General features: G+C 49.2%; 1 protein-coding gene across 1 annotated transcript in view; it reads right to left on the bottom strand.

Moving 5' to 3' along the window:
• The window catches only part of TRIP4 (thyroid hormone receptor interactor 4), a 30,775-nt gene that overhangs the window by 7,529 nt on the left and 2,161 nt on the right, over positions 1 to 21,085 (bottom strand). Inside the window, exons 4-11 of the mRNA XM_030497941.1 lie at positions 19,210 to 19,443; positions 18,176 to 18,254; positions 16,278 to 16,407; positions 15,354 to 15,569; positions 14,701 to 14,827; positions 13,816 to 14,003; positions 12,666 to 12,790; positions 11,768 to 11,859 (exon numbers count right to left, since the gene is read on the bottom strand). Of these exons, the coding sequence (XP_030353801.1) occupies positions 11,768 to 11,859; positions 12,666 to 12,790; positions 13,816 to 14,003; positions 14,701 to 14,827; positions 15,354 to 15,569; positions 16,278 to 16,407; positions 18,176 to 18,254; positions 19,210 to 19,443 (1,191 nt within the window). The remainder of the gene's footprint in view (positions 1 to 11,767; positions 11,860 to 12,665; positions 12,791 to 13,815; positions 14,004 to 14,700; positions 14,828 to 15,353; positions 15,570 to 16,277; positions 16,408 to 18,175; positions 18,255 to 19,209; positions 19,444 to 21,085) is intronic.

The raw sequence follows: 21,085 nt of genomic DNA, 5'->3' as shown, positions 1-21,085 counted from the left end.
CTTTCCACAAGTCAATTAAACTCATTCATCCTGCAGAAATTTAGGGATTTTTGGTGTAAAGTCAGTTTTCTGGTGGGTTAATGGGCTGAACTGCTCAAAAAAGGGTCACCTCACCAGGGGCAAAAGCACAGCCATAGTTAAGGTGTTTAGAAACCACCTCCATGAACCTCATTCCCTAGAGGTCACTGCTAGTATTTCCTCTGCAAAATCTCTCCCTGTTGCTATTTAGCCTCCTAAACAGTGCTTGCTCTCAGCATCACACGATCGCCATGAGCAATGTCACCTACTGACTCATCTGGTGTATCTACGGCATCTTGTCTGGTCATCAACCACACCACAACAGACAGCGGGGCTGAACGGCGGCACTCCTCCACCTCTTTGGCTCTTTCTGCAGCTTAGCTCAGCACTAGGACATTGGTACCTACCTGCCTCACGCCAAAGATGCCTCTCCTACTGGCAACTATTCAGCTGACTTTGACACTGGAACAGGTTGCCCAGAGAAGCTGTGGCTGCCCCATCCCTGGCAGTGTTCAAGGCCAGGTTGGACACAGGGGCTTGGAGCAACCTGCTCTAGTGGAAGGTGTCCCTGCCCGTGGCAGAGGTTGGAGCTGGATGAGCTTTAAGGTCCCTTCCAACACAAACCAGCCTCTGATTCTGATTCTATGACTTATGCTCTGAGCAGAGATGCTGCCATAAAGACAGCGTCTTGATGTTTGGTTGCCGCCAAACACATTTACCTCCATTACCTTTTCCAAGGCTGCCTAAGTGTTTAACAAGTAAAAAGCTAATTTCTCAATGTTTCTGCTGTAAGAAGTTGGTCGAGTCACTCTACAATCTGCAATGCAGTAAGCTTGAAAGACAGAGAACAAATTTACTGCCAACTCCTACACCCCACAGAGAGCAGCCACTGCCCGTCAGCACTTCAGCAAACCTGAGACTTGTAGTAAAAGCCCAAAAGCCACATCTTAGTGTGCCATGGGGGGAAGACAGAGCAGATCCCCAATAAAGAGGATCTGCAATAGCAGGTTTTTAAATAAAAGGTCAACTTAGAAGGAAAGCAAAAGCCAAGGGCCAAACCCAGCAAGGAGTCCAATGGGGGATGTTCCTTCTTCATCCCAGCAGCACTCATGGTTATAATCTTGAGGGTGTAAAAACCAAAGCTGTCAGTACTCCAGGCTTTGACATTGCCTTCACCAGGAAGCAACTCAGTATTTAGGAGAAGGTGGTTAAAAAGGCTCTTTACACCAAATATAGTCCAGAGGCCAGCTTGTCCTTCAAGGAGAACACCCACCCTCCTCCAATCCTGCAGATGAGCAGGAAAGCTCAAAAGAGAGGGACTATGCAATGTAACTACAGTGTAAAAGAAATGATTCAGCCTCTTTTCAGACCTTCTGCCACCTCGTAGCGGGCTTGTGACAGGCAGTTGGGAGGACGATGGGCTCCGTGGGCTGCCAACAGCCGGCACGGCTCACCAACTGCTGCTCCAGCCCACTGCTTCACACAGTGGAAAAACCCCACGTACGCGCTCCCTGCACCAGCACCGGCACCACCCGCCCTGCTTAGGCCATCGCTGTGACTGCACCGGCCGGGCTTCCGTTTGCTGCTAACAAACAGGTCTGTAAGATCCCGGCTGCAAAGAGATTAGCAGAGAATAAAAAAATAACCCAAACCCCAAAGCAGATCTCAAGGCAGCTTAACACACACAGAAAGAGCTCGAGGTTAACTGGCAAAGCAAGCTGAGTGCTGTGCTCCTCTACAAACTGGCCACCACATTCACTCTCTCGCTGGAGCGGCGCTTTGAACATGTATTAAGAGGCTATCAGATGTCCCCAAGAGCCGCCCCAATCAAGCTGCAAGCAGTGATAATTGCTAATGAATGTTCCCTCCACTTTGTTTTCACCATCCCTCGTCTCCCATCCCCAGCTCATCACCACCAGAAATAGCAGCAGGGCTGCCAGCCTCCTCACTCCACAGCCCACAGCAAAAGAGCAAAGGAGGGGACAAGCCAGCTTGGAGCCACGGAGCCAGGAACCCACCTTCTCCGACATTTGAGAGAAACAGAAAATCCTGCTCATTTTTTTCCCTCTCCAATCTGTTGAAGTAAATCTTTTTGTCGTGATTTGAGTACAGCCTGCAGCAGGATGCGGGAGCCATGCGGTGTTCAGGACCCTCAGCTCATCCCAATTCCATCTCAGCACAGGGCAAAACAAAACATGGAGAAGGACTGTCCCGAGCCCCTCGAGTTCTTCACCCCTCCCCAGTAAGCTGCACTTGCTTGAACCTGAGTGGCGTGCACTGAAGGCAGGGGAATAGAAAGACCCAAAGGCAAACACACCAGGGGGGAGCCAAACCATCACTAATGGGATGAGCTCTGCTCCACATCCGAGGAAGGAACAAAGGCACCGCGTGCACTGGAGCAGCGGCCCTGCACAGCACAAAGCCAAACGCTCCCTGGCAGCTTCGCTACCAACCTTTTAAGAGCATCTTTTGCTCTCATTAAGGTCTCCAGACACAAAAGGAGACAAGCAAAGGCGGTGCAAGAGACCAAATGCTACCACCGGCCGGGAACAGCCCTGGTGTTTTACACACGCTGGCCTCAGAGCCCTGCAATGCAGCCTGAGCTCTCCTCCACTCTGCTTGCCCACGGAGCCAAGCGCGCCAGCACACATTCCCGACGCGCAACCCGGTGAGCCGGAGCACGGCGCAGAATTGCACGCTGGAACCTGTAGTCCTTCAGCACGTGGCTGCCATCCTCTCCATCTTGCAGCTGCTGAGGGGTGGCCCTGGGGCACTAGCACCAAGCAGCAAGGAGGTGGTTGAGTTGTTCTGCAAGGTTAATAATGGAAAGGGTTGAATCATTTTCCTGGCGTGCCTCCTCAGTGAACAACAGGGGAAATACAGCTGCTCTGCCAGGCAGTGCCGGGCCAAGACACCAGCTCCAGCCTTCATTTCCCTGCTGCTCTCCAAGAGCTCCGAAATAAAAGAGGCAGCACTGGAAAGCAACACTGTCTGGAAAGAATAAAAGCAAGCGGAGCCCATGTGTTGGCAAGAGAGCTCCCTGTAAAATGCATTCAAAGGGAAAAAAATCATCTTGGCGGCAACAGCATCTCCTCTGAAAGAGCAGGGCTGCCCTAACCAGCAGAGGCAATAAATCAGCCTTCCCCAGCAGGCAAAAACATGCACAGGGCTCTTCCCTGCGTGGTGTGAGAAGCCCCTTGGCCACATGCAAGGGAGAACAGCAGAATGCGAGGCATCCCCCGGGAGCCAGGCACAACTTCCTTCACCCCGTTTTCATGGTGATTTGTGGGAGAGGCAGATCTGCTCTTCTTTCATGCCTCATAAGCTTCATAGCTGTCAGACCAACGTAACAGGTAATTAACTACTAAACAGCCATTTTCTCCTCCTCTCCAGGGGGAAATCGCTCACCATCCAGCTAGAAAATGTTTCTTTAGTGGTTTGCAAAAGGGAAAAGAAAGTCGGGAGTTTCTGGCGAGCACCAAGAGTGCCTCAGCCAAAGAGGAGCATTTGTGGCAATGCCTGCAACATGGACACATGGATGCAGGAAGAATGGAGCCACCAAAAGTGAGAAAGATGATGCTTATCCAGTTGTGGGTGCTGCAAACTCCCCGATTCCAGTAAGGCAGCACCAGCAGTAACACTGGTTCCAGTGCCTGACGCTCAGTCACCAGCTCTGTGGTCCATCTGCAGGTAGGAGTTATTAATATCAGAGGGAAAAAAAAACCACCATTCTTCTCACAGCCCGCAGGATCAGCCTTTAGGAACCGCTGTGTCTGTGCCACATCCATCCTTGTTGCTTTTCCAAGGAGAATGGTGTTGAAGCATCGTTTCCCCATCTGCTGTTCTACCGGCATAATTTCCATGACCCCACTAGCAGGACATTCACTTTGGGGGATCACCTGGCCAATTTTCCCAATCCTGAAGTGCTCCAGGGCATGTTCACCCAAAGATGGCACCTGACTGGCAATAGGAGCCATCGCCCAAACCAGGAGTCTCAGGTTTGCCACTGCACTGTGTCGCCTTTTCCTGACTCAGACCTCCAGCACTGCAGAGCACCAAGCGCTTCACTTCGAGGTCTGATCTCCCTCACGACATGGTCTGGCATCACACTCAACTCTGAGCACATTTTCAAGCACCACCTTTTAAGGCCCCATTCCTCTGCCTTAGCACAGGCCAACCAGCCTTTGGCCAAAGAGAAACAACATTTTCCTAAACAGAAACCCCAAAGCAGATCCAACTTTCTAGAAATGCCAAATTTTCTAGCCTGAGGCAGAAGCATCCTTGTGCAGCCCTGTGGACATGCACCCGAGGTGCTCTACACACTGCACTTCTCACAGAAGACCACATGGATGCAGAGGAGATGATCCATGGAGGCTGGGTCAGAACAGGGGTATGTGTTGATGTTCAATCCGAATCAACACAACAGGCAAAAAGGAAAGAGAGCAGGATCGCAAAGAAACACAAACAAAAGCCGGCAGCCAAACTTTTGTTTGAAAGCCTGTCAGGTCTAGACTGCAACGTGTGAGGAAGGAACAGCTCGAAACCACAGCTGCTAATGGTTATGGATTTGGCAATCAAAATGTCTTTGTTAAAAAAAAAAAGTTAACTGCTTTACTATTGAGGTTACAAACCGCAGCCTTGATGCATTGTTGCAGTCAACATCCTCCCTGCTGCTTTTGAGAGCTTACATCTGCTGCTGGCAGATCCTGTGCTGGCACAGGCACCCTTCATGAGGATGCACAAGGAATTCTGCTAGCCTGCCTTCCTTTCCCCCTTGTCCCACAGCAACGCCTCTCAGCCCTTGCCTGCTCTGCCCCTCGCCCGCTGGTACACACCCAGATCCAGGCACAGCAGGCTGGGATCACCGCAGGATCCTTCCCCCAGCCAGTTGGATCCTTCCGGTGGGTGTTCTCCGCCTTCCAGCCTTGAGCCCGGCTCTTGTCATGTTCCTATACCACAAGCTGTACTTTGATTCAAAGGGCAGAGGAAGCAATTAAAACGTATTAAAAATAATACTGGCACTTTGAAATGTAGATTTAACATTCAAACCTGTGCTGGTGCACTCAGATTTTAAATGCTGAGCAGAATGCCAGAGCTCCAGTCCACAGGAAGAGTGGAGGACTCAGTGGTGCTGGCAAACATGGGGCACATGCTGCACCCCCCTGTTCTCCCTGAACTGGCTTGGCAGGAGCCACCGACACCCTTCTGCAGCTCCAACGCCAGCCTGAGGAAACACCCACCCATGGTAAACCCTAGAAGCAGCGTGAGAAGGGCTTGAGATGTTTATAAAGTGCCTGACAGCCATCAGGAAAAACTGGATGGACTTGGAAAAATACTTGGTAGTGTTCTAAGGTCAGCTGGAAGAGCCGCTTTCATCCTCCTGTGCCCAAGGATGGAGGAGGCAGCACTAACCCCAGCTGCAGTGAGGCCCTGCCACCGCGCTCTCTGTCGGGACCTGGCAAGGAGGAGGGAAGAGGCCATGGGGAAGAGGACAAGGGGAAACCAGGGCACCTGCTTCTGGCTCGAGCAGCTCACAGCACCTGCGCCCTCCTAGATACAGACAGACAGAGAGCTTCAATCCACTTCGCAACGTCCCTGCAGAAGTGAGAGCTGCAAAGCGCAGGGGTAAAACAGCAGAGCCGAGCGCAGCAGGTGATGGAGATCAGCTGAACCCTGGACAAACCCCAGCTCTGGGGAGCACAGTCCAGCACTGGCAAGGCACCTGCATCCCTGTCCTGCTTCACTCAGGCAGCTGCCGCTCCCCGCGCTGGCCCTCGCTGCTGCTCCCCGAGGAGGAGTGATTCTGCTTCCAGCTACTGATTCAATCCCATCAATGGGATGGGATTTCTCACGGCCTGACACACGGCAGAGCCGGGACACGCACCCCCACGACTGGTCTGTTTGGGGTTATGAAATCGATGACGTGCCAGAGACAGCTTAAGCAAGTGTGGTCCTTGGGCACTTGCATGTTTACCACAGTTGGTTATATTTTGTTGCTGCCAGCTCCCCTGTCATTTGGGGTCACCACCTCAGGGGTGGTCACAGCTAAACCTGTTGGAGCTACAACCAGATGGTGACAGTGTGGGGCACCTGAGTGGCAGCCAGGCTCGAGGTTGGTCTTATCTAAGCCTTGGTTTCAGGATTAAATAAAAACCAAGCACCAAGAAGGCGGCAAGTATCAGTGACCACATCTGAGAGAAGGGGGAAAACCTCACAGATCACTGCCTAGTTTGCTGAAATTGTAACAGAGGCTAAGTCCACAGTCAGCATTAATTAAGTCATATGCTTCAGCCTTGGCTTCACTTTTTCCCTAGGGCCTCGGAAACCAGAGGAGAGGGCAAGCTAGCCTCTATCATTCGATTTCTTTGGCATGTTAATGCATTCCTAAATTAATCATCATCAAGTGACAATCTCTCCTTCATCTTAACAGACTGAGCAGTGGCCTCAGTAAACCTGCTGGCTTATGCAAGGCAGCTGGAGCCTTAGCAGAGCCTCTGATGAAAACCAAAGCACTTCACATCAGGAAAAACTCCCCCAGCTCTTACTGTCTATAATCCAAACCAGCTGCCTGCCTGCTCTGCTCTGCTCGTAGAACCACGAACCAAGGGCTTTGTGAGAAACCAAATAAAGGGATGCATCACCCTGCAAGCCAGGCTAAGGCCTAATACTACTTGATCTGGCACCGAGCTCCAGGCAAAAGACAAATTCAGCTTAGGAGAATTCAGGGACCTGTAAAGTTCAAAGGCCTTTCATTGGTTTCAATCATTAACAGCCACCTAGATTGCTGCAGAAGGAAGTACATCTGATCTAGCCTTCAAAACCCTCGGTTGAGGTGCAATAACTAAGCCTCAGGAATGAAAAGGCACATATCCCATTGAGGTGGGGGGGCAAGTGAAGGTGCCAGGGCAGCCACAGCAGCACACAAACACACGTTTGTCTCACTCAGAGCCTACGCTAGGAAACATTTACTTTAGGGACAAGGTCCTCATAAAAAGTGTCTATGTATTCACACCATTCTTCGAAGTCCACGCCAATTTATATGTTTGTGTTTCTCCCTCTCATTAACTTCTTCCTTAGGAAAATATGACCATCAGGCTATTGTTCCTTTATTTGGAGAGAATCTAAACAGGCACCTTCTGGAGTCCAAATACAGAAAAATTCTACCCTGCTTCACTCCTGCTTGAGAATTTAAAGTGAGTTCTCCACTCTTGGCACCTGAGTCTCTTCTTATTTTACTGTTATTTTCACTGGGGAGGGAAGAGGAGGACAAGAGATTAAACACAAATTTCCTGAGAGGAAAAGATGATAGTTGTTTAAATGATAGTTGCAATCTCATGGCACAAAAATAGCTTAGATGTGTTCCCTTGTGCAGATTTAGGACACTAAGTGAGCACCTAGAAATGAAAACTAAACACTTTACTCCTGTCAAATGCAATTACCCAATATTTCAGCCCCAGATAATGGCTACAACTATATATTGGCGTGTGTGTGTGCTTGCATTCAAGCTAAGTCCAAACACACCTATCAGCTACCAAAATAGCAGCAGCGGAAATGTTCTTTTTCCAGTTAAAGTAATAGTCTCTCAGATCAAAGTCATCTGCAAAATGAACATGGACTTCAGAGCACATTAAAACGGCATAAATGTAAATACTTCCCTGCTTGGTTTAGCCTCCTGCCAAGCCCTGCCTGCGCCATCCCGTGTTTCCCCAGCGAGCACTGCTGAAGTCACCAACACCTCATGCAGGAAAAGAAAGGCAGCTCCTTGCTCGGCTCGAGGTGTCGGTGATGTCAGGCCCGGAGCAAGGAAAAGCCATCGCTAATGCTCAGATCTCAGCAGGGGGAAAATAAACCCAAAGATTCCAGGTCACCTTTAGTGCCAAGAAGCAAAACAAAGGGATCATTCTGGTCTCCAGCACGGCTTTTTGGGTGGCTGCCATGAAGAGAAGGAAACGAGCCCAGAAGGCGCTCCCAGGAGGTGCAAGATGTGCAAAGCTCAACTGGAAATACTGCGATTTAAGAGCCACACAGAGGGATCTCCTGGCACCAGCCAACCCCCAGCCCGCAGCAGAAGGGCTGCATTCACAAAGTGGCTTTTGCTTCAGTCCCCTGCGAGCAAAGCAGGTGACACTCGATACCTGGGGGGGACTTTTCCTACCCGACAATGTCTTCTGCTCCTAGAGCAGCTTCAATCCAAAGATCACAGCTTTTAGCAGCAAAATTAGGTGTAAATAACCTCTGACAGGCTTTATTTTCCATGTAGGAAAGAGACCCAGAGGAACAGATTTAACTAGTTCATGCAATAAGTAGCACAACTGGGATTAGGGCAATGGCATCTGTTTTGATGCTGATTTTAATGACAAGGACGTCTCTTCTCTGCCCTTTCTCTGCTCCCTGCCAGCCACCACATACATGATTCTGTTCTGTCATCACTTCTCACACGGCCCTGAAGATCTGCAAACCACTTCAACAATGTCTGCCGGACTTCAAGCACTGTACGTGGGGCAGAGCTGCAAGATCCCTCCAAAGGGGTTATGCAAGTGCAGGCTTACATGTCCAGTAATACCAGGGATAAATAACCAGTCCCTGATAACAACACAAGCTGTCGGGTAGGGACTCAGCCCGATCCTGCTGCATCTGGCAAAACGGAGCATTGTTGCTTCAGTTTGCCTCTTTGAGCACAAGTGTTACACAAAAAGATATATTAAATGAGGATAATGATAGAAAAATACCAGCAGGGTGCCACTAACATCTTCATTAGCAACCTGAGAGAGGATGCAAACAGCACCGAAATGAGATCTGCAAACAGTGCTGAGCAGGGAGTGGGTGACAGCATCAAAAGGACTGAGAAATAATAGCAAAGTCATGGGAGGGACAGAGCAGGAAGACTCTCCCTTGCCTATGGGAAGGAATAGTTGCAAGAGTCATAACAGACTTCTGTGGCTGCTGCACCATGACAGGACAGTGAGCAAGACAGGGAAGTGTTTCATCTGCGGGTGGTGGGAACAATCTGCAGACGTGGCTTGTCCTGCACTTGTGGAATGATTTCTTCCAGAACAAGCTTCAGACATGAGCTGGTGAAGAGAAGCGTGAGGCAAAGCACAATGACTGAAAAGAGTGGTATCTGCATGTAAAACCATGTCATCTTCCTCTCCCTCTCCCCCTGAGCTAGGAGTCGTCCTTGTACCCCAAGAAACACTGGATTATACTGCTGACAAGTGGCTTTGGTGCTGGTTGCTGATGAACCTGGGCTGAATCACCAGTGTGAGCAACTGGGATTTCCTACTCCCAGTGTGATCCGACTCAGATTTCTGAGCTGGCACTGCAACGCTTTTTCACCTTGCTAGCACTGCAGTTAAATGAATCTCAGCTTCCTTCAGATGCACTTGGTGCTCATGATAGTCCATAAAAACACACATTTCCTCATAAACCAACTTCAGAAAGAGGCTCAGATCTCAGAGTTCAATCTTACCAGCTAGGGAAATGAACACTACATAAAGCAATCCTGGGGGAAAAATGGACAAAACCACTGTAAAAAGGCAAAAAATGAGAAATTATAATGAGTTTGCAATATGGGAGAAGCAAAAAGCCAGTGAAATATAAAACAGGAATTGCCATGACAGTGACAATAAGCAAATCTCTCGCCAATAGGTGCAATAACAGTGCTCCTGGAAGACAGTGCTCTTCCTCCAGTGCCTCTGTGGCCAGGCAGTGCCAGCAGACTGGGAGGCATTTGCAGAGAACACAGCTCCTTGTGAAGGTCCTCCATGGGAGGATTAAAAACTGGTTGCCTACAGCGCAATTTCCAGATTGGAAGAAGCTGTCACAGCCATTTCACCAGTGCCCGGAGAATGTATCCACAAAGAGGAGGAATTGTTAGAGACAGAAAAGTACTTGTGAGAGACCAAGGTGTACTTTTCCACTGCTGTTACAGGCAGCAGCAGAAGGATGAGAATCTCTATTGAAGACCAAATGGCAAATGAGCGGATGCTACAGAAGAAAATCCCTACACTGGCCCTAGAGTCCTCTTCTCTCTCCAGAAGCTTGCTCCGTACAAGGCCAAATACTCCACTAGATTTCATTGTACTCCAGTCCCAAAGCTCCCTCTGCTGCTCATACTCTAACCTCTCCCCCTTCCACCCTAGACTGAAGAGACATCACCTTGTCAGAAATACTCTTTTAATCTCTAGTTTCCAGGCATCTATCCATGCTAAAAGACCTCACAGGGCTTGGGAAAGCCAGGAGAGCACTTCATGAGAAGGAGCCCCCAGGTGCTGGTGCCTCTCCAACCCTTCATGGCAAGAAGATACCCATCAGCCTGGGGGATTCTGTCTCACAAGATGGTCTCAGTTCACTCTCAAGCCCTGCGTGGTCTGGTCATTCCCATCAGACCAAACCTGAGCTGTACAGGGGCAGTGAAGTGCAGAGGTATGAACCAGCATCAGGAACAGCTGTGTTGTGCTTAGTGTTACCCCCAGGTAAATCCACACCAGCTATTCCCAGTGTTCTTCTCTGTGTGCCCAAAATTGGCTTCCAAGAGGAGTTGCTCTATGAATTTCCTGGCCTGAAGTGTCCAGGATCATCCTTCCTTCCCTTTTCAAAGATGGATGTAATAGCCACCTTTCTACAGTTACCAGGGTCCTCTCCTGATCTCCGCAACCTTTCCACGGTAAGAGTGGCCTCACAAAGACATCTGCCACACTCTCAGCACATCTGGATGCACACCATCAGCACCTATGGACTTGCAGGGGTTGAGATTTCTCAAAAGACTCCCAATTCTATCTGCCTTCACTACAGGCAGTCCCTCTCCTCCAGGCATGAGATCTCTGGAAGATCTTGCTGTTGAAGCCTGAGGTGAAGAAGGCCACGATACCTGTCCCTGGTCACCAAATCTCCTGCCTCATCCAGCAAAAGGCCACTTAAATGTCCCTTGAGGAGTCTTGATCCTCAGTACTCTGCAGCTGTCCCTCCTTCCCTCTGTCTAGGGGCTCTGATGTCCCCGCTGCAGGGTCTCCATGAAGCCCCTGCAGCTCTCCTGTCTATCCTCCCTGCTGTAAGGGTGCTCACCTCCTCCCACAGCTCCTGCTCCTGGTGACTCTGCCCCAACCAGAGCACAGCTCTCACCAGTGAGGCCACTGTGACCTCCAGCTCCAGGAAGAAGCACTGGGCAGCTCCAGCAGCTATGGACCTAGATGCCTCTGCTTGGGCCAAGCACCCTCCCTCATACCAGGGTACTTGATCCTGCTTTGGAAACCACATCCAGGTAACATGTAAACTCCCAAGTTTGTCAAAGGAGGATGAAACCCAGAAATACAACATTAATGCTTTGCAGGGCCCTGTCCTCCTCCGTCAAGTACAGCCACAGCATCCTGGTGCACGTCTATCTGTGCAGCAAGGAGAGTAACGGCTGCCCCAAGCCCTTGCAGCATTGGTTTAATTAAACGGCACGAGTCCTCACTGAAAAGGGTTTCAGAGTTTGTGACGAACTAGTTTCAACAAAACACCACCAGAGAGGCTGACGATGGATTTAGTCTGTATTAGCCCACTGCACCCTATCACCACTGCTGAAATGCATTTTCTCAGTACGTTTTCTTTCCAGGCATACAAGACCACACAGTGGTTGTGTCTTCTCCCAACACAAGCCTAAAATCTCCATTCACTGCCTTCTGCAGAGCATCTCATGGAGATGAGTTTCACTGTTTAAAAGCTGCTGGCTAATGCAAACTTGCAAAGGTTTGTTTGCTGTACTCACCTGCTCACTAAATTGTTCTTGCGATAAGCAATCGGTCACGTCCACACAGCCCAGGAGGCATCCTGAGGGATAATCGCTTGGAAATTCCACATCTGCAGCAAAAGAAACATCTCTTCAGGGGTTCCACATCACCACACACATAGCTGGGGTCTGCTAATCCCAGGTGCCCTTCCCTCTCCTCCACACATTTCTACTTTTTTAGGCACAAGGAGACATACAGCCATTTTAACACCCCGTCATTCCTTATCCAGCTCAGGATCTTTACCATGACAGGACTAAGTTTGGGAGATTTCATTATATAAACACCTTTCCCTGCTTAGCTTCTGACAGAGGAACATAGAGTGTGGGAAGAGCTCCTTGCTCTGATGAGGGGGCAGCCAATCCTGCTGCATGACATTTAAACTGGGTGACGCACAGAAACACCGCACAAACAGGCACAGAGTGCAGCCACCAGCATCCTCCTGCCCACGTGAGAGAACAACATCTTCTTGAGGACCTGCAGCTTTTCAATCCTGATTTTCACAAGGTCAGAATCCATGAAAAGCCTTTAACATCACTGTAAACAGACTGAAGCAGAAGCCACTGCACACGCACGCAAGCACATGCTCGACTGCTTGTTGCTTGAGCCAAGAATAAAACGAAGTCCTCTGCTGCTGCAGAAGTCAGGTGCCATTCAACAGTGCTTGTGCTTGGAGTATGTGACCAGCGGCGGGAAGAAGTTAAATGCTGCCACCAGACCCATGTGGCTGATGACATGCAGAAAGGATGAAGGGAATTTCAAGAACAGAAGGTTAAAAAGCAAAGCAGCAATAACTGCTCAGCAGAGAGGCCTTTCTGACACTGCTCATTACGTGGCTCAATGTACCAATAATACAAAGATCCAAGGAGAGAAGTTCACCTTTCTGAAGCAGCATCCTGTAGGTGGTCTCTAGTTCAGAGATTTCCTGAGGGGAAGGTCTTTTAGCAGTAGCTGCAATCCACAACCGCCCTCTATGAGAGGTGTACCAGGTCCTGCCCTCCACCCTAGAGGACAAAGGAGAATTTAGGACTTAAATTTCAGTAGAAATCACCCACATGGACAGGTTTTTCAATCAGATGTTTCACTAATGCAATTCCTGCTGCTAAGCTTTGCCCTGACTATTTCAACACAAAGCAACGTGTCAGCGAAAAGCTGAGATAGGCAACAAATAATGCCACAAGCAGAGCATGTCCTCATGGGTTCAGAGCAACAGCAAAGGACATCAATCCCCTGCAAGCACAGCAGTATGCCAGACACGTCCATGGGGCAATCCGCTCATGCAATACCCTGCCAAGCTCAAAAAGTTCTGCATGGTAAGAACATGTACAAAACAGTCATTAGCTGCAGCTCCTGGGCTCCCAGAACAGGCACTGCAGCTGTACTGGGGCAGCCAACAGCATCCCCACACCACCTGGATGCAAACCCAGGCACGGCAAGGCTTACAGTGTCTTTAGCTTGGGAAGTGAAAAAGCTTTGCTCCCTAGAATGGAAAATTCTATGAAGGAAAAGGAAAAAAAAAAAAGGCTAGAGAAGATTTCTTGTTCTATATGAATAATAGGAAAGGTGAATTAACATGCCAGGGATGCTGGGAGGAAGGAGCTTCTCTTTGTAACCTGATTCTGGAGGGGGAAGTAGTGGCAAGGGGTGTGTGTGTTTGGTTGTGTTTTCTAAGCCTGGTGCCACTGTTGGCTTCTTTACAACGGTCAAAAAGACCAGCAGAACATGTCACATCTCCAGCTTCTCTGCCTGTCCAATTCCAGAAGGGTACATCCCAACTGCAGTGCAGAAATCTCAGCCTCTCTTTAACTTACCCACTGTGAGGAAACTTGTACCTTCCAGGTTAGCTAGTCTCCTGAAAAATGGCTCCACCAGCGTCCCAAACCAGGAGTGCACTGGAGGTGGAAGCACAGCTTCCAAATGGGAGCTCTCGGTAGGTATCAGAAGCTGTCCCCTGAGGAACACAACTTGCCATCTCACCTACAAAGCAAAAGCTGACCAGGACACATCACAGCTCAGGCCACCCCTTTACCTTTTAATTCCTCTTACAAGCAAGGAAGCCCAAGGCTGGTGCATGCTGAGGCACCAACCATCATCCGAGATCTCCTGCAGCTCTCGATCCTGAATCCGCAACCTGTTCCGCTCGGAACCAGGCTCATTTCCAGCGTCCATGGAATGGATAGGTTTCCTGTGTGGGAGTAAACCAGTTTGGTCCACCCACTTCAGAGTGTTCAAAAGAAACAAGAAAGATGTTAGCACCACTCTAGGAACAACACATATCAAGTGTAAATCCTATTTGAAGTTTTCCATCATTTAAGGACAAAGGTATTACTCTCATTGGGATCACTATTCCCTCCCTGCAAACCTACTCTGCTTCCATGCCATGCTTGGCAGTAGAAAAAGCAAGGTCATGCTCTGCTCCATGAGGCTTCTCCTTTCTATGCATCACAGCTGCACTATGGATTTAAAGAATAAAGAGCTTCTTCCTACTATCTAATCCAAATCTCCCCTCTTTCATTTTAAAGCCACTCCCCCTCGTCCTACCCTACCTGCCCTTATAAAAAGTCCCTCTCCAGATTTCTTGTAGGCCCCCTTTAGGCACTGGAAGGCTCAGAGAGCCTGAGATATATAAATAATGCTGAAAAAGTCACACAACCTTAGGCTGAGGTCAAAATTCTTAAAAAATGTTCCACATTCCTGAAAAGGATGCAGGAGACTAAAACTCGGATAAACCAAGAGCAGGGAACAGAGCAGGGCACTGGCAAGCCTTCTTTGTTTCCAACTGCGACGGCTAACAGGGATCTCAGACACGGGGGAGGACAGAGGTACTACAGCCATGCCAGAATTCACAGTTCTTATGCTCAACTCTCCCAGACTTAGTTGTTACTCCAGAATAAATCATTCAACCCACACTGACCAAAGGAGCAGGCTGAAGAAGACGGGGATTCACTAGAACTCCAGGACTCAGAGTTGTCTTTGCTTCCGGGCTCCCGCCTGGCTTGCTCAGCGTGCCACGATTCATGGCTTCGACGGTTTCATCCAGCCTGCAAGCACAAAAAGAGACAGGAAAATTCCCCCCAGCAACATCTCCCTTCTCCCCACACAAACATGCCTGACCCAAAGCATTTTTTTACCACCTCCCCTAACTACACAATCTCCTCACCCGGTCTGATTCCCAATTTGAACAGTCACTCTTCCCTACCACAGAAACTCAGCCTGCTTTGAATTTGAGGTGAACTGGTTCTGCTGGGATCAGCCTTCTGCAACATCTCTCTCCAGGGCAGCTCCAGACACACCAGCTACTGAAACCCTGTGCAAGCCTCTCACACTGGGGCTTAGCAGAGGGTCTCAGCAGAACTGTACTGAAAGAGATGATATGCTGCAAGCCAGAAAGACCCTCAAGGAAGAAAAGAACCCAAACCTGCACCCTCGCATTGAAGGCACCCTTCAGGGGATTGGCTCGCTCAGCTTTCCTTACGCTTGCTCTCCCAGATTCAGCCAGACCCTGTCACCTCTGGCTGTCACCTCCTTGCTCTCAGGCACGCAGTGGTGCTGCCAGCTCTCACTCACTTGCTGTGGTACTCAGCCATGCTGTTGTCCTCCTCCAGGATCTGCCTGCCAGCGAAGTCGATGGTGATTTTCCTGGCAAGCCGAGAGGCGTGCCGCAGCTCCCGCAGCTCCTGCTCCCTCTTCTGGAGAGCTTCTCTCTCCTGCTTGGAGAGCCACTGGTTGGAGTCAGTGGCAAAGTAATCTGATTCATCGTCAATGACCTGGGTTCGGCGCACACTGGTGAGAAACAACCAGAGCAGCAGATGAGCATGGTGGGACAGTGACACAACACTGACTGCCCCAAACCTGCCCTCCTACCAGATCTTCTTTATTCTTGAGAGAGCAAGAGCTGGGCTGTCAGGGACACAAAGCAAGGAATTCAGCCTGGAGAAGAGAAGGCTCCTGAAGGGGAGACCTTAGAGCAGCTCCAGTGCCTAAAGGGGCTCCAGGAAACCTGGAGAGGGGCTTTGGACAAGGGCCTGTAGGGACAGGACAAGGGGAATGGCTTTAACCTGCCAGAGGGGAGATTGAGATGAGCTCTGAGGCAGAAGCTCTTCCCTGTGAGGGTGCTGAGGCACTGGCACAGGGTGCCCAGAGAAGCTGTGGCTGCAGCATCCCTGGCAGTGTTCAAGGCCAGGTTGGACACAGGGGCTTGGAGCAACCTGCTCTAGTGGAAGGTGTCCCTGCCTGTGGCAGGGGGTTGGAGCTGGGTGAGCTTTAAGGTTCCTTCCAACCCAAACTAGTCTGGGATTCTATGATGATTCCATAAATTCCAAATGGGACCTATTTGAGGGGTTCACTCTTGTGCCATCAAACCCCAGCATTAGGGTGTCTGTAGATACAGCCCAGGTTTTAGAATGAACTCTCTGACATTTCTGTTGAAGGCAGCTTAGCCTGCCAGAGAATTTGTGCTATTTCACCATAGTTTCACAGATAGTATCTTACCTTGTTCTGTCAAACTCCAACAACTTGTCTTTGTGTTTCACAGCCATCTCCAGGCCTGCTTTGAGTCTGGCCTCTTGGCGAGGCAGTAAGTCTTTGCTTATGGCACCCAAATTCCCTGAACTTTCAGCACCTAAGATAGAAAACAAATCATAGCTCAACAGCCAGCTGTTTAAAGCCTGGTCTTGGCAGGCTGAGGAAATGCCCCCTAAAACAAACACCATTTGAAGGGCTTTGCACCACGATCAGCACCTTTGCAAACCAGATTCAAGCCCCAGTTTTCCCCCTAGCCTCTCTCACAGAGTCCTTTCTCCAAAGAGGAGGAAACATTTGAATACTACAGTGACAATGTCCAGGTAGTGTTTAGAGAAAAGGTCTTGGTCTTTGATTCTCCTTCACCCTTCCCTACCGATTTGGGCAGTCTAAATTCTGCCCATCTCCAATCACAGACTCTGAGTCCTCTCGTAAAAGCCAAATTCTCTCCTAAGTGTTGTCACCTCCACAGAGAGACTCTTGGTGAGGACGGATCACTGACAAATGGCCAGTTAGCACAAAGCAAGCCTGTGTCTGCTGCTGTGTGTGCCTCTGCAAATGCAATCCTCCATCAAAGCACCTCAGCAGGTCTTCAGACTAGCTATTGTTAGTGAGGGAGAAATCCATTCCCAGTAACCATCTCCTCTTTCTTACCATTCCTGGCAAGGGGCCAAACCCCAACAACCAAACAAAAGGGAACAAAAATCATAAAAGTTTTGCATCAAAGCCACAATGGAGCAAACCATTTCACAGAAGACATCCTGCAGGCTGACACCTTTCTTTCAGGGAAACAAAAAAGCCTGTGCTCCCCTGTCGTGCTGATCCAAGACAAACAGCTAATCACATTTCAGCTTTCACCTACACAGACAAGGCACAAAGCAAGACCTGCCAGGGACAGAAGGGAAGAGCAATAAGATGGGTAAGAAAAGAAGATCCTGAAGTACATCGGGATAAACAGACCGACTTGTGATGAGCCGTTACTCTCAAGCACTTACAGGACCTCCTGCCACCCCAGCAGCTCTAAAGGGAAGCTGACACCAAGACCCAGAGTAAATATTTCCCCAGTTCTTCAGCAAAGTGTATTTTCCAAACCAAGAACACTGTGACCTTGGCTATATTTCAGCTAAACTCAGACAAGCATCCCCATAACGCACAGGTCTTCACAGGGAGACTGGGTATTACTTCCTCCTGCTTTCCTTGGCTTTGTTCCTATTTTTAGCTCCCCAGATAAGTGTTAGTTGGAGAGTCATTAGAAAATATTAACCACCACCTCTCTAGACCCAGCAAATCAGATAGCAGCACTTCATCTTCCACAGCACACATTCCACATGAGACTTATCCTCATTTTCAAGGGCTGCTACAACGATCCGGTTCATGTGATTGATTCAGGAATGCCTAATGAGCAGCCCTGGGGCCTCTGCGTGAGGACATTTTATGCTGCCATTTGACACTCGCAGTTGCCACCTCTGTTCCGAGTCCAGAAATGCTGCCAAGCTCTTGCAGAGAGGATACAAGAAACCAACTTCCCAGCCCTTCCCTTTTCTTTTAATGTCCACCACAGACACTGTGCAGCAACGAGGGGAAGTGGCTCAGTAAAGCCTGAAGGAAATAAAGTTCACAACTGTCCTGGCAATTCACATCCCAGAGAAACATTCAGGTGTCAGCTCCCAAGAAAGAATCACTTTTAGACTTTGCCAGCAATTCTTTATAATTTGGATGAATGGATCTAGACAATTTCCACACCAGGACACAGATACTCATTTCTGCACAAAATCCAGGCAAGTGTAGCGCCGGGAGGCAGAGGAGGGCCCCTGCTGATGTACAACTGATTGGATTCATTATATTACAGGTATGAAATCGCTACTGACCTGCCATGAGCTTCTTCAGCAACTTCTGGCTCTTATTTGAGTCTCGCTGAAGAATGTCCTGCTCTTCTTTAGTGCACACCTAAGGAAAAAAAAAGAAATGAAGCTTTGAGAAGGATGCCACATGCTTAACAGCTTCGGAGCCTGGGACAACAGCTCAGGGTTTTAAGCTCTGCTTAAAACACCAGACTAGTCCACACCTCCCTCCCTTCAGTGTTATTCACACAGGCAGACTCCCAGTAGCTCATTCTTCCCTAAAAGCAATCCATGAGAAATGTACAGCTTGGTCCTTCTCAGTTCTGCGGGTGGGCATGCTGCTAAGTGATCTCAAAGGATAAGAAATGCACTCAGAACTTCCCCAGCAGATGACTAAATGCAGAACACTAAACGCAGAGGTCCTCCCTCTTGGCTGGTCGCTTGGGAGTTAAACAGATCCTTAAAAACAGCACAGAATCTGATTTAAAGCATTTTCTTCATCCAACCAATGTTTTCCTCTCTCCTGAAGTTAACTTTACCTAATCTGCTGTCATTACCTTGCGCCCTTTCTCTAAAAGGTGCCCTTTCAACCAAACACAGGGTGTAACAGGTATCCCAAATGATGTTCACCACATGTGTGGAAGGGAAGTCAGTACACCAGCCCTGGCTGCATCTCCTGCCCCTTACAAGGCTACAGGGGCCGTACCCAGGATGGGGTTGAAGCCTTGCACGTGTTTTGGACACTGGTGTGATGCCTGGGACAGCCACAGGTGGCTGTCATAAACCAGGCAGCTCCAAAGTGATGTAAAGTATGAGGGAAAAGTCTCCACTCTCTGATGGGGCAAATCATAAAAGAAACACAAAGTGACTCAAAGCCACGGCAGTTCTCCTTTCCCTAGAATGACATCGTAGAGGTTCTTCCCTGTCCAGCTTTAGAGCTCACAGAACTTTGCCAGAGGAACTTTGATCCGAGAGGCTAAATCAGCCCCATGCCACTTCAAAGCCCTGAGCAAACTACACTGGGTTCAAGCACTGCAAATAACCCCCTGCTTGTTACTAACCAGAGCTCCACAGAACAAGCAGGGCCCAGAGCCCTCCTGCTCGCAGACAATGCGCCCACAATCCAGGCAGTTGTTGATGAGCTTGTGCTTCTGGCCCAGGCACTCGCAGGCGTGTCGCCCGGGGAGCAGCACTGCCAGCTTGTCCTGCCCCTCCTTCGTGTACAGGCTGACGTATTTGGGCTTCTTCTTCGAGGAACTGCTCATGCTGCTAAGTCCACCGCTGCTCTCCTGTGCCTGAGAATCAAACCAGGAAACAAACTGTATTTGCAGTGCAACACCGACAGCAAAGGGAAAGCACTGACCCTTGAGCAGGCTGGAATGGAACTTGGACCAGACCCCAGATTCAATGGAAAGACAAGCTTAGGCCTACCAGGAAGGGCCCAAGGAACCTAAACAAAGCAAAGACATAAGGATGTTGCTGATCCACTCGATGTTTGCTGCCTCTGACAGCTAAAACTGCATGGGTTGAGGTGGCAGATGTGCCGTCAGTGTTCCAGCCCACAGGATCAATTCACAGGTACTGAAGAGCTGCAAACAGGAGCTCAGCTGTGCCCTGTTTTACTTTCAAGGGCTACTTAGGTTACAGCAAAGCCCTGTGTGTGCCTTGGGGCAGGCTTTGGGTCAGGGACTAAGCTTGGGTCAGGCCCTAGTAGAGAAACCCTGATGAGAAACAAAGCAAGATATTGTAGACAGTGGCTGGATTAATCATCAAACAGCAGAATTCTCTGTTTTCTCCCTCAGACCTTACACTCTGATGGAAGAAACAAAGGGCTCCTCCTCCCACCCAACATCTACAGCAGGTACCGCTGAGAAGTGAATGCTTGAGAAGTTAATTGCAGGAATTAATTACAGCACAGAAATTATTCCAGGGGAACAGAAGAAATCCAATTGCTCCCATTGCTCCAGCAATACTCAAAACCAGATGCTTTGAGAAATAAGCACAACGCACTCCAGGCACAAACCTGTCTCATAACACTAGCTGAGGTTGGTTTCAGCCCTGGACTGCTCACCAGCCACAGCCACGAGGACCAGGAACTGTGGTCCCTTATCTATTTCAGCAAGCAGCACTCCAACATAAATGCACTCTCTGGCCTTTAGCTGCCGAATCTTTGACACGCTTGAAAATCCCCTTGCAGTGCAAGCACAGCTTTTCTTTACCTCTCCTCTCCAGTGTCTCTCAACAATAGAAAGTAGGGTTTCTCACAAAGCCTTTCCAAGAAAACCTATTTTTGCTCTTTCTCTATGAAAAACCTATTTCATAGAACAACAACTCATGTTCTCTGCCTGCTGCACACTAGAGGATCACTCCTGCTCCCCACCACACCTCAGCAAGCACTGCTCTATGCCCCATGTTGCTTTTCTCCATGCTGGTGCTGCACTGTGGCACTAGGACACCTCTTGTCCTGACTCTTTTTGCCTGCTCTCAATAGCAGCAGGTATTGGTCTAGTGACAAGCACATGCAGCATTCCCAGCCCCCCCCAGTTCTGCCCAATGGCTTTTCTGCCACTGCCAGATTAAAATGCTACTGTCGTGGGGAAAAAAAACCAACAAAAGCAGATAAAGCGACTGTGGTCAGCAAACCTTGCAAAGTGTTCCCAATTTTATATATATATACTAGTTACCTTAGAAGATAACTACAAGGAAATGGAACATTATTGTCCCTTTTTACACTCCAGTTCAATAAAGGTGTTTTTTTGTCTTACAAAAAAATACTTTCACAAACACCTTAAGCATGTTGAACTCATAAAGTTCAACAAGGCCAAGTGCAAGGTCCTGCCTCTAGGTCAGGCCAATCACCAGCACAAACACAGGCTGGAGGAGACTGGATGGAGCAGCCCTGAGGAGCAGGACTTGAGGGTGTTAGGCGAGGAGAAG

This window comes from Strigops habroptila, chromosome 9, assembly GCF_004027225.2.
Source record: "Strigops habroptila isolate Jane chromosome 9, bStrHab1.2.pri, whole genome shotgun sequence".
In the NCBI taxonomy this organism is placed as follows: Eukaryota; Metazoa; Chordata; class Aves; order Psittaciformes; family Psittacidae; genus Strigops; species Strigops habroptila.
This window is presented reverse-complemented; position numbering and strand designations above follow the sequence as displayed.